A 13,892-nucleotide genomic window follows, 5' to 3' on the forward strand; every position below is an offset into this window, starting at 1 on the left:
ACCCACTGCCAAAAAAAGAAGAATGGACCCCAATGATGCTTTTTAATCGGGTAGATTGGAAAAGTACAGGTTGATAGCATTTTCAAATGACTGAATGACTGACAGCACATTATATGATAAGCTGAATTATACACGCATTTTAATTGCTTCCTGCTTTTATTGGAAGACAGACCCACAGATGATGTCACCATTAACAACATTCCATTTTTTTTTTCATTCTATAAAACAAATAGTACTGTAACTGATGACAAAAGACACAAAAATTTGGTAAGAGCATGCTGCTCCTCATGTACAACCTTTTTTGTTTTCACCACATTTTTTATCTTCTGTGATCTTTTACTGAAAAGATGCATGGCAATATGAGATCCTTAATTTGTACACCATCACAGGAACAGCGAACTATTAAAAACTGAGGACCACTCCATACAAGGAGTATCGTTAAAACATTACAGGTGCTGTTGTTACACTCATTCATCATTATCATTCAGTAAAGGCCACCCACACACTACAAAATTCTGAGACAACACTATTAAAATTTTTTAGTGATTGGTAATGATGAATAGCAAAAATGATTTTTTAAAAATGTAACTATACAACAAAACATTTTATTGCTGTCTTTTATAGTTAAATATAAAATAATTCCAATAATAAGAGGTTTTGATAGATACATTTAGCTAAAACTGACAGGAAACTAGGCATTTCTGGTAAATTCCTACAGACAATTTTTGCAATGGCACAAGTAACAGAAAATTTAAAGTAATATTTCATGATGGAGAACTAAATTTGACCTCACAATTCTTATTAAAATAGATTGCATACCAGTGATTAAATGACTATAAGAAACATATTAAGTTGTTTTTATTATAAATGAAGAGACTTCGGACTTCCTGGATAGAAACCTCCCTTTGAAAGACTGAAGGCTTCAAATGCATGGTCTGGAGACAGTTCTAAGGAAACACAAGAAAAATTGTCAAGAGAGCGGTATTTGGTTTAGTAAAACTTTTGGTGATAAGTCACCACAAAGTTGTTCTTTTCAGGTAAGAGAAAGGTATTTTCTCAAAGAAAATTTAAACAGAGCTTTGTCATTGTCGTCTTATCTTAACCCTTTAACTCCCAAGATATGATTGTTAATTCTCCCCTCTAGCTGCTACACGTTTTTCTGTTAACGAGCTTTAAGAATTTGGTGTTAGATCAAGCTAACAACTTCTACCTGCTAAGTTTGAGTGTCCTCATTACCTGCTTGCCAGATAATGTACCGACATTAAAATGGGAAAAGTAACAACTGTTTAGAATTTAAAGGGTTAAATTCCAAATTTACATTTCACAGATTTTTTATTTGCAATTTATGTACATTTTTTTACCTCTAGTGGGAACCACAACTGTGTATAGTTTTAAATTGTCTGCAACATATGGCTGAATGCATATGTTGCATATCATGTGAAAACAAGGAACATAATTCACACTAACCTGTGATGAAATCTAGCCGTGGAATTACAAAAGTGCTATATTTCTGTATCAAATCTCCCCAGAAAGTATTGATTTGTTTCCTTCCAGATGTTTTCACAAGGTCATGATCTCCATCTAACTTACAATCAATAATTTTATCTTGACAAGTATCAGCATGCACAAAGAATGAACCCCATTGCTTTGACAACAGAACCTCTTCTTTGCAGCTTTCAATCTCAATGTCCTGCAGGGGACAACAAATATGGCATTGTCACACCAAAATGTCATGCATTAGTATCAATCCACTCAAACACAACATTATTTGGGTGTAAAGTAAATTAAATCTGTTCTTGTTTGAACTTCTACAGTGAGTGGCAAAGTTGGCATACCTCCCAAAACAAGGTTGGTCTGCAACCCCCACTCAACCTAATAAACAGAAATCTTGAAATTCATCTAGAAAACAAATTGCGATAAGAGAAAGGGGGAGATAAAAGAAAGTTATAAAAAAAATCAAAACATAGTAGAATGTACCAAGACTTTTGCCACTCACTATAGTCCAGGACTTAATTGAATTTCAGCCAAAATGTTTAATATTGTGGCTTTTACAATTCAACATACTTGCACAGACAGTCTTGCTTTCTTTGATTTTGGACCATCCTCAAGACAATCCTGCTGATGAAAACATTGTAAAAACAACAACAAAATCACTATTTTGAAAATTGTGCATCCATGTATTTAATGCGTGAAGTATATAAGGTGGAAGCCTTGGCTTCTACTGAGAATATAGCAAAAAGTAACAACACCATAACTGCTCATCACTGTAACAGTTGAACTTGGAACTTCACTGCCTCTTTCACTGAACAGACTTTTAAGTTAAGCTAAGCTGTATATAGTTGATATCAACATCAGCTAACCTATCTCTAGTGAAATAAATAGACTTTTCCAGCAAGGATCAGTACAAAGGAGCAGGCCACAACAGTTCTTCAGTTTACTGAGAAATTTTCAAGACAGTCAAATTCACTGACTCAAAATGGGGTTTTCTACATTATGTAGGTTACCAGAATGATTTTGAAATACACTGCAGAATGCTACAAGTAGAATGCATATTTATTTAAAATCTATCAAATAAGCCATGACACGACTGGTGTAAACTCAAAACTCTTCCAATCAGCAACTATTTTCTGTATTCTGAAGCAGGATGAAAAAGAATACCTGATCTTGACATGTAACCATTCCTTCAGATTCCATCTCTTCCAGCACGGTAACAACATTCCAATCACCAAAGACTACTGATGGATACAGATCTGATCTGATGCTGTCTCCAAAGTACAAGACCTATATGTGTTGTATAATTAAGAGGGTCAAAAAAGGTAATGTACCTATTGCACGTTATTTTGGCTGTATTTTTAAGTTTGATATGAGTATATTATAAGCTGAGCCTACAACTACAGTTACAGTAATTACCTTTGGCGTATCCTGGTCTGTCTGCGTTTGAAAAAATATGTTTAAATCCTTGTGATTTCCTTTACTGTACATCTTGTTTTCTTGAAGCTCTTGAACAGGGCATACTTCCTTTTCACCATCTGAAGGTACCAATCAAGAATTAAGAAACATGTAATACAGTAACTACATGTAGAATAAACACTATAAACTTTAAAAAATAAACAGAACTTTGAGCCCAACCTTTTTCAAAATTGCCATTTCCAACCTAACTGAACAAAATGGTTGATTTCGTTGAGATAAAATTTAATTCTATTGATAAAAAGTAATTAATCCAATACTTTGATTTTAAAGCAATATTACAAATATATATTAAATAATAATTATTTAATGCATCTTACCAAGTTCATGGAACTTAATGAGTGGCTCTTCTGACTTGAAAAATCCTTTTTTAGGTTGAAGAGAAAAATATTAAGTACTGACAAATAAAATAATAAACATACACTAATAACTAATTGTACAATGTAAATGTATCACAGTGTATAGGCAACAGAACAATGATAGAAATTGGTAGCTACTTCTCTTTCACTCCATCAAGTAAGATATGGTAAAGAACTAAATTTACAGGAGATAAAATAAGCAGCACTTATGTTATCAAAAACAAACCTGGTTTGCCTGCTGCACACACAACCATGTCAAACATCTCTGGCCAGTGTTTTCTGCAAAAGAATATTTTTGTAAGATCAGAAGAACTGTACATGTTAATAATAATTTCTTATTTATGGTTAAAAAGGGTTGTAAGTGGAGTACATCACTGGGAGTATTTTAGTGTCAGGAATTGAAGTGAAAATGAACTGCTGATTTGAAGCAGTTGGTATTAATAATAAATTACTATCTAATGAAAGAATCAAGTCCCTTTAGTGATCACTTTAGTTAAGAACAAAGTAGAAGAAACTCAGAACAGAAAAACATTTAACTATAGCATACAAATGCACTTAAAGATTGTGTTCTCCCCATCTGGATCTAAACATGTCAGAGAGATTGAATCCATAAAGTGGTTATCAAGAAGGCTCCATAGGATTTTTGAGTGTGTGGGATTTGGACATGAATATAGAGTGAGCTTTAAAAATGTCAACAAGTAAACAAACATGGCATATTGATAAGATTGCACAATTGTTACCTAAAAAGGTGTCAAAACAGTATAAAACAATACAGTTTTTATATAAAGTGTAATGGGTTTTCAGCAACTATACCCATAATATCCATAGGCCCTCTAGCCTGAAATAGGGTTTGACAGAAAGAAAACACAGAGGGAAAGATTGCAAAAAGGCAACAGATTCAAAAGGTAAGGTATATACCCTCAGATATCCATCTTGGCAAAGTCCTATTTTAAGAAGTAATTATTTGGGAGAAAGAAAAAAAGAGATTTTTCAAATGAGAGCTATAGTGTTTCCTTAGGTACATTTTTTTGAAAATTGGCTCAGTCCTAGCCACATACAGCTGGTATCTAAGACACCATTTGTGTTCAAATCTGTCAGAGCTAATTGAAAATATTTAGAAAAATGAAAAATTAAAGAATATTGCCAAAGCATTTAGGTTCACTCACCCTACTGCATAATTCATAAGAAGATTTGTATAATCTATATCAGAGTTGGTGAGAAGGAAGACTGTTTGTTTTGTCTCTTTCATTGACTTGATCCAGTTGATAATTTTCTCAGGAGAAGGTTTTACAAACTTGGATATATTTCTCTTCAGGTTGTAAAAGTACTGTTCTTGTTTGTCTGAGAGAGAAAGGAGAAAAACTCAAACCAAATTCAGATCTTCTGTTACAGAAACAAAGCCTCAGAGTTCTGTTATTTGCCGGGCAAATTATTTTAAAGATAATAATTACAGTTGATCAAATGTATCTGAATGACCACAGCTTTAATTTACACAATCCTTCCTTTAGACTATTTATGATGATAAAATATTGCTACAAAGAAATTTAGTTTCCCACAACTTTTGATACAAGAGTTTCACTGAAACCATAAAACACTGTCTACTGTCTCTTGACTTTTTGTCACATTATGATTAATCACCTACAGGTATTGGTTTGAATCCAAAAAAGGTCTGTCTTATTGAAATGCTCCCATTTTACTAGTCAATTTGATGCCAATGATGCAAGCCACTAGCCTTGGAAAAAATTCATAACAATCATTTTATTAATTTATGGGTTTGATACCTCTTAAAAATAGTAGTTCATTAAAATGACTCACCTATATTGAATGATGAAGGATTAAAAATTTTTCTTAAGGAGAAAATTATATCAGGCCAAAAATTATACTCCTCTGGTTTTCCAAACTAACAGAAGAGAGAGAAACAGGAACTATGTGATATATCACTTTCACTGAGTGTTGAAAAAGGAACAAAATGGTCAACACTTTATAAACATTTAGATATTGCAAATATCCTTTTGGTAAACTGTGAAAACCATAAATTTAAAAAAATAATAATCAAATGTATAAATGTTTAATTTGACCCTGTAATACATCAAACATGAGAGGTAGTGCTTGACCCTAAGTTCCAACTCTCAAAAAGAGTTGAAAATGGTAAACATCTACATATAAGAACCAGGATATTTCTCAGGCAAGCTGCACGCAGATTTCCATTCTTTGCGGTAGTATTTTTTATAATTGTGACCATAAGTTTATCATTAGTACAAGTTTATTCCTTTTTTTCCAGCCATGGAAACTTTAACTATTAGAGATATGGGTGAGGTCCTTTAACTGCAACACCAACTACAAACATTTTGTTCATCAGGATTACATTTAACAACACAAACTCTTCCGAATTTTCAACATTCTGAACATTACTACTTGGTTGTTTCTTTAATGAAAGGGTGATTCAAACTGTCCCTCTTTGCCAGGCTAAATGGGTATGTATCTTTTGGTGAATTTAAATACCAATAAGATCCTGTAGGCCCTTAATTCACCAGATTCTCAAATACAGAAGTGTACTGTGTCTAAAAAACACTCTTGGTATGGGTTTTACCTACACAAAAAGAAGGAACATGATTCTGAAGACATCTATCAAATGAATGCTAATACTATAGAATAATAATAAGAGATTTCTTCCATGTAAATACTCAAAAATCATATCTACCTTTTTGTCAGTTATGTCAACAATACGAGCACATATAACCAACACTGGAAGGTCAAAGTAATTTTCAAACACTCTGAAAATGTTGGCTGAAAAGAAATTTGTAAAATACTGTTAATTAATAAATTTATATAAGGTAAACATTTTGTTAAAATACATTGATTGCTAGGATTTCTACTGATTAAAAACTACAGAACTTTACTGTCTTTAAACATTTAACATACAATGCTGAATGGGATTTTCTTTCAGGATTTTAAACTTTGGCCATATGCATTGTTCCCCATAGCAATCTGTAATCTCTTTCCTTGTCAACTGCTGTGTACCATGTGAAGCCCTGAGGTGAAGAGACATTGATTACATCTTTTCAGAATTATATCATCATAATGTCCTCTTAAACTTGCTCTTTAAGGTAAATGATACAGATGCCGCAAGCAGGTGGGCATCACGTCACTTTGCATTTCATACATTCATTTTGTCTCACATAGTTAGGTGACATGCCATGTACTATAAAAAACCCTGCAACTACTTGTTTCAAAAAGCATCTTTTTCCACCAGATTATATTAATTATTGAACAAATTTCCTGTAAGACATATAATAGTTATCCACAACAGATAGATGGTATGTAAGATGTTTCCATTTCTGAAACCTCAAAAACCTTAACCTGATAAAGTGGAACAAATTTATGGTTAGTTCAAGCATCAGCATGCATTCAAAAAAATATCAAGCACATTGTTAGGAACTTTGGAGAGCACAAAAGATGCATGACAGTTCTTTGCCAAGTAACCACGAACAACTCTCACTAGATTCTTGAGCACGACCAATTAAAGATACTAGGTATATCTTCAATAGCTGACAATACCTTTGAGCGTTTGCACACTTCATCAGTATGCATATTCTCCTTATTGTTCTTTATACATTTCCTAAGGTGCTGACAAGGAGAATTTGATTAACAATCAAGAGATTCTTTAGTTGTTGCTCATTTCCTTTTTTCTTGTTACTTTTATGAGTGATTCAGCTGGGATGAAATTAGACACTAGTCCCTCTCATGGGTGATAGCCCATTAGGAAACCTTATAACTTCAGGCATATTACTCACCTTAAAATAAAGCCATCTACTCCAAGTTTTAAAATATTTCCCTTTTTGGTATCCAGGACCAAGCCTTTCAGGCTGAAAAATTAGTGAAATACTGCCAACTGTATCAGAATTTAAATAACATTTCACTATAATTATACTTTGTTCGCAGACTACAATGCAAATTTACTACACAATCTTCTGAAAACTCTTTCTTGACTATACCCTGTCCTTCTCCATTCCTACTTTGTTTTGTAAGGTATTTTCTTCTTTTTTTCTTGTATATGTTTTTAATAAATAAAATTTAAATAAATTTCCATGACACTTGAAATTCCTAAAAACCTGTTATAGTATGGATGGAGAGAAGTGATCAAAACAAAAACAAAAACAAAAAGACCCCGTGGATGACCACAAGTAAGACATACAATGGAATGTAAAGAAATCTATGGCAATTTCAGACACTGATAGGTCAATTTAGAAGAGCCCATGTGCTTTTGGTTCCTTTGGTGCATGACTTTTGCACCAGTCTGAGTGAGGTGGCAACATTTGTGACCTGTGTAGCAATTTGTTCATCTTTCTTGTCAACACACTCAAAGAATGGTATACCTGTTGTCAATCAACTATCTGTCAATGCATCAATAGATGTGGATGAAGGCTATGTTCCAGGGGTTGGGGGGGGGAACTTCCTAGTAATGGGCTGATGGAGATGTGCCGCTAGATGAGGCTTGCATTTTCATGCCTGGATTAATCTTAAAGGGGTTACATTTCTGATAAAGTTTACACACTTTTGGAATTTTTGGGTTAAGAAAATTCTGTTTGGTAGGGACTTAAAAATGGGAAGCACGGGGGTTCTGAGAGGCCAGCTGCACCTACTCAGCAAACATTGAACCGAGTACCCTTCTGGTTACAATCAATTCTTGAGGAGAAAAGGAAGTCAGGAACACGGGAACGCAGATCTGACAGCAGTTTATTTTCTCTCACTGCTTCGTCGTTATTCACATACACAGTCTATATTATTTGATTCCCGGGTGTAAGTCACAAAAGGAAGGCGATATTAGCTTGACTTAATTATGGTGCTTCGAACTGCGAATCCAACTCGTACCAGAAATCCTTGAAATCTTCAAAGTCATCCTCCAGCAAGCTACAATCGTACCCTCTTTCTTTCACTAAGACTTGCGCAAAACAACTGTATATCATCTACAACAAGAAGACTGTCTTAGTTGTCAACTAACCATAAGCCTTATTAATAGCAAAGGAATATGCAGAACGAGTACCTCATTCGACTAGTAACTTGGTGACTTACCGGATAAAGATTATCAAGTCTGTACTGAATGAACGTGTGATCAAGATCAAAGCCGATGCAATCATAATCTCTTAGACGGGCCATATTGAGGGACCGCGTCGTGTTCTTAGATGTTGCAAACGCGTGTAAACTGACGCAATGCGCGCCATGCGGCATGCGCGCCTCAAGAGGAAATTCATTTCCAGATCTCCTCTCCTCTTGACTATAACCTCTCTTTCGAAAGAAGTACTGTGGTTGATCAGATTTGGACGGAAGTTGTGAACTGTAGAAGGAAGTGACTCCTGGTCTAGAGGTCCGGATTCGAGACCTGGCTTGGTCAGTGTGTTGTGTTCTTGGGAAAAACACTTTCCGCCCAGGAGTATAAATGGGTACTGCCGAATTTTCAGGAAAGTTCGTCTACTTTATTGGTCTCATTAGTGATATAAAAGTATATAGTAAATCAGTGGTGGAAATGAAAAGACCAGAAGGGATTGCGCAAACGGAAAAAGTATCCCAGGCGAGGCACAACCTAAAATCTAGGTTAAAAAAAATCCTGATAAGAGATTAAAGAAAATTTTTAAACATACTTTTTAGACTAGAAAAATGGTCGTGAGGGGCGATGTTGGAGATGATGTTCCAGGGTTTTACAATTCTATTAAAAAAGCGAGGCCTGAAAAGTCACGGCTTCACAGTAAGCAGGTTTTAGTACGAGGGTAGGGTTGTTAGAGTGAGATTGGCCATGTGTGCCAAAAGTAACATATCGATCAATATTTGCGTCTGTACATCCGGAAATACAATTATAGAGAAAAGACAAGATCTCTGAGTTGATGGTAGTAAGCGGAGAGTCAGCAGTCGTTGTTTGTAGGACATCTTGCCAGTTTGAGTTCTTAGTATCAAGTGTGATGAAATATTGGGGGTTACTTTGTAATGGACTAGCATCCCATCACCGGGGGAGTTGTAATATACTACTAGTCACTTCACATTAAGGAAACCAGGATAAGCTCCAGCTGGGTGGGTCAATAGGCTTGAGTACAGACTTTTATAAAGTACCTAACTGTACTCTACAACCACTGAATGAATGACTCAACTTCCTGACCCTCTCTGATCACATCTGTTGTGAATATCACACACACAGATTTATGACAGCATGACTGTCTGGAAATTAACCCTTAAGCCCCTATCTATCTCAATCCTCTGATGAGTTGGAACAAACTTACTCAAAATTCAAGGTCTAATTAAAGTAATATTCAACAGGCAAATTATGATACTTAATTTTGATAAAAAAGGCATTGTTTATTTTTATTAAGCTATGTACAGAAACATGTATGTCATTATTACTGGATGCTACAACTATAAAATTTCAATTTATTAAAGGAGATATTTTTATCAAGGTGTCTTGTTTTCAGAATGAATTTTTTTTCATCATGGACTGCATCTCCATTTTTACATTCATGTACCTTTCAACAAAATACAGATTTTTCAAATACTTGATCTGCAAACTTCAGAAAATGCTAAGAAAGGAGTCTTCTTTTCATACAAAAATAATTTTGTAGCATGCAAACAAAAGTTGTTTTCTTGGAAACCAAGAATTTGTCATGAACTGAAGAAATTGCACAAGCTAGCAGCAACTTTACTGGCAGAGGCCAAAAGGTTTCAGTTGACCATAAAAAATGTCAGAAATAATACTCTACATGAACAAAATGACTTGAATTCCTAATTACTAGCAGAAAGTTTTGAGCTGATAAGAGTTCAAGTTGTTGGGAGTTGAGAACAAATGACCAGAAATAAGGTAAAATACTATGTTTCCTCAGTGGATTTTTGTTCAAATCATCTACCGTAATACACCGGTCAAGCAGAAGTGGAACATGTGAAAGAAGGTTTTAACCAGCAAAGCTTTGTGAAGATACTATGTGCTGTAGCTGAACAATTACCTAAAAACCAAAAGGCCTGAATGAGACTGAAATGTAATGCAAAAAAAAGGGACTACACTTCCACAGGGAAAGCCAAAAGGCTTGGATAACTTCAAGGATCATTGAAGGACAGAATGTGGGTTACATATCATGACATGAACGCTTATATTATTATGCAATAAAACCAATACTGGCCAAGACACCTAATGCATCTTCAAAATTGGTGCCCTCAAGCCAGCAGTCCACTAGAGCAAAGCTGCATTCAAGGTACAGGCTTATATGATCCAGAAAGTCACTAAGCAGTTTGTTTTAGACACCATATAACTTCTAAATCAGCTATATGTAACAAACTTAAACTGAAAGCTCAATAGAAAGGTGTAGAAGAGGTGAAGGGGTTTTTCACCTCATCTACATTCCTTGCTAAATTTTTAAGTATTATTGTTACGACTAATGCTAAGTTGGCCTCTGCTATTCCAAAGCTAGTTGATTGGCCGTACTTCTTAAATTCATGACAAGTAATAATTTACTTAACCATCTAAATGATATTTTACAAATTGAATACAATCTGGATCCAATTCATTTGCAAACTACTGAATAAGATAGACAAAACTGTCCCCCCATAAAATTCACTTTATATGTCTACATCTGTACACCAAGTCTTTCTTGAATTACAAATGAATTCAAATTTTCTACAAATAATTGTCACATTTTTTCCTTTTCAGTGTATCTTGTCCATTAAAATCCTTGCTTCTACAAGGAATCACAAGAAAATGGAGCTGCTACAAGTAAATTTTAGTGAGTTTCAACTCTTTTGCTTTACCAAAAAATATATAAAAATTGCTCAGCAGCTATTTCACATAAAGCTGCTAATCACTTAATGAGTTTTCTGCTAGCGTTTTTTCTTTTTTCTGTATGGCATCAAACTTTTCCTGATAGATTTTCCAACTCACCAGTTTCATCACTTTTATAACCCTCATTGCAAAAAAAAAAAAAAAGGAATGATCTTCTCTATATTTTGCGGGCAAGGCAGAGAATATTTTTGCTTTTTTGGTTGAAAGTGTCATCACTTTACAAAATGTAATGATATATATGTGGCTAACCTTCAAATAAGATATGCATAGCTTTCTCATGGTATTCAATGGAATATGTGTAACCTGTACTTTTGGCAGACACATATTAGACAAGTATGTACGTCAATACAAAACAAGTGAAAAGTAAGACATTCTGAGGATACAACACTAGAAAATGTCGTATGACTGTATTTAATACCATGCCATTAAAAATATGGTGCCTAACATAATCAGTATGACAAAAGGAATTTTGATTAGTGTTCAGCTTCCTATTTTCTACAATCTTATGACAACTTTGAAACTTTCATAATGTAAAAATTAATGTCAAATACAGTAATTATACCATTGCATAAATTTTTGAAAGAAACTAGAATCAGCAACAGTTACCAAACTTCTGCAGGACTAAAATTTTAGTGCACACTGGGAAGGTTGTATTTAACACCATTGATTATAAAACTGCCTTTGTGTTATGTGAGCAGCTATATTTTCTATGGCATAGAATCAAGTTTCTTAAGTTATGCCTTATGAAGGCAAATTCAAATTTCAGCTTTCATCAAAATGCTTTAAACTAAGGAAGTGGAATCAAAAAATGTGTCAGAGCTGACCTTCATCCACTTTAGGACACAGACAAAAATCAAATGATGTACTTTCCAAACACCTCAAAATTCTTACTGGTAAATTGGTAATTTTCACCATAAAAATCAACACTTATATCCATTCAAGATTTGCAAACATGTACCACCTGCTAATACATCAATCAATTGAAGCCCTCTCCCCCTCCCCCCAAGAAAGCCCTCGAGCATTTGGACTAACACATCAATCAATTGAAGCCCACCAACCCTTCCCCCCCTCAGGAAAGCCCCCAAGCATTTTAACTTTTGAAGATTGGTTAGTTCAAATTACCACCCCACCCTTTCAGACTAAAATAGGGTGTTCAAATGCCCCACCCAAGGTTGGATTTGATGACCAATTTCTTGGGAGAAAGGCATGATCAGGTATAGTGTTTTTCTTGTGGACCTTTTCTTCTGAGCCATCTGCTTGTGAAAGTGAACTCTCTGCCTTTAAGCACTTCCATATTAAAAGATAAAACACATGTGATCTGGTGGAGAGACTTGACAGTTCCAGTATCGAATTGGCCCCTAGGGGATTTTAAAGCTTCAAATTGATTGGTGCATGAGGTACAGTTGAAAACACTAAATGACCAAGGAAACATAGCCTGCTGTTGAAATGCAATGCCTTCTGGGAAAAAATTGAAGTCATTAAAATTTTCTGAAAATTGAAAACTAACATCAGTGTCCTGTTAGAATTTCTGATTTCACTTCCTTGTCTGCATATAACTACTAATATTATTATACCTACATTGTAAGAGTTAGTTCACTAATTGTGGTGATCAGGGTGAGTATGCGGGAGGTGGAACATCTGAGATACTGTCGGCAGGTACCATGGAGTACATCAGTTCAAGGGATAACTCTTCATCAGATTGAGTTCTTTCTCTCATGCGGTGTAGATAACAGTGCATAACTAAACTCAATGCAGTTGCCAGTACCGATGATCCTCCTGCAGCTACCACAAGACAAAAACTGATCTCAAATTTAACTTTGGCGGGATCACTACTGTCCTCTTCACCAACTTCTTCAAGTATCCTTGTCACCATGTAAACAATAATGATTGTAGCAACACACATCACAACTGCAGAAAAATTGAACAGCAGCTGAAAATTACTGTTAACTGACTTCATCAAGTAATTATATTTTATTATACAATAGACTTACTATGAAATATCTGATTGGTTGAGAGCATATAGCATGTGAAGTTAACATGATGACTGCAATATCTGCAGTGGATATTGCATTTATTATGTTAAGTTCAAAGTCTGCTACGTTTCCCAGCATCTCATCTGTGCAGTGTTCTCAAACTTTTGCAGACTCAAACAGAAATGTCTTCTTTTGCAATGTGTTTTGAAAATGTATGAATAAAACAATTACTGAATTGGTTTTTGCACCACATCATGCATTATCAAACCTTGTGTCTGATTTATCTACCTTAGCCTTAGGCTTCAGCAGCTAAATATCCACCATCAATTTTTTCTTCATCCTTAATGTAATTTACAGTTGTAGCTGTGATTACCAACGTCATCAATCCTTATATTATCCAAATAAAAAATAACACATGAAAAACAATAGGAACAATAAACAGTGTTTCAGTGTCTTCAAGATATTAAGTATTTACCTATATGACTTGACAATGAGGACAAAACTATGTTGTGAATACTAGTTCAGAATCATGAATAAAGGGGGTAATTTTCTAAAGAACTGTGGTGCTGTGTTCCCCATTTGCTCTGACAAAGGGCTAATGCTTGAAACATCAGCTTTGAAACTCTAATTGGTGGCCTATTTACATTTCTCTATCAACTCAGTTGATAAAACCAAAATTATCTTACTTAGAATTAGATTGATTAGAAGTCTATCATCAGACAAATTACACCGGTCATATATTTCTACTCAATGACAACACTTTCTTACTTATCAACACAA

General features: G+C 34.6%; 2 protein-coding genes across 3 annotated transcripts in view; both read right to left on the reverse strand.

Moving 5' to 3' along the window:
• Positions 1-137: 137 nt before the first annotated feature.
• Positions 138-8,631, reverse strand: LOC113669703 (5'-nucleotidase domain-containing protein 1). Of its 2 annotated transcripts, none has more exons than XM_089195175.1 (14): positions 8,400-8,631; positions 8,199-8,293; positions 7,121-7,192; positions 6,249-6,358; positions 6,028-6,113; positions 5,142-5,226; positions 4,493-4,667; positions 3,553-3,605; positions 3,288-3,332; positions 2,911-3,029; positions 2,659-2,781; positions 2,065-2,115; positions 1,468-1,690; positions 138-947 (listed from the first exon to the last, which is right to left on the reverse strand). In XM_089195175.1, exons 1-14 carry the CDS (start codon positions 8,553-8,555, stop codon positions 862-864), a joined length of 1,479 nt encoding a protein of 492 aa, XP_089051301.1. In that variant the 5' UTR covers positions 8,556-8,631; the 3' UTR covers positions 138-861. The 2 variants fall into 2 exon arrangements, with proteins under 2 accessions (XP_089051301.1, XP_027041613.2); XM_027185812.2 differs by having other exon boundaries at positions 2,065-2,118.
• Positions 8,632-9,650: 1,019 nt separating this feature from the next.
• Positions 9,651-13,892, reverse strand: part of LOC113666303 (transmembrane protein 127) — a 6,238-nt gene continuing 1,996 nt past the window's right edge. Inside the window, exon 3 of the mRNA XM_027182108.2 lies at positions 9,651-13,047. Within this exon, the coding sequence (XP_027037909.1) occupies positions 12,749-13,047 (299 nt within the window). The 3' untranslated portion in view covers positions 9,651-12,748. The remainder of the gene's footprint in view (positions 13,048-13,892) is intronic.

This window comes from Pocillopora damicornis, chromosome 2, assembly GCF_964200805.1.
Source record: "Pocillopora damicornis chromosome 2, jaPocDami1.2, whole genome shotgun sequence".
Lineage (NCBI taxonomy): Eukaryota > Metazoa > Cnidaria > Anthozoa > Scleractinia > Pocilloporidae > Pocillopora > Pocillopora damicornis.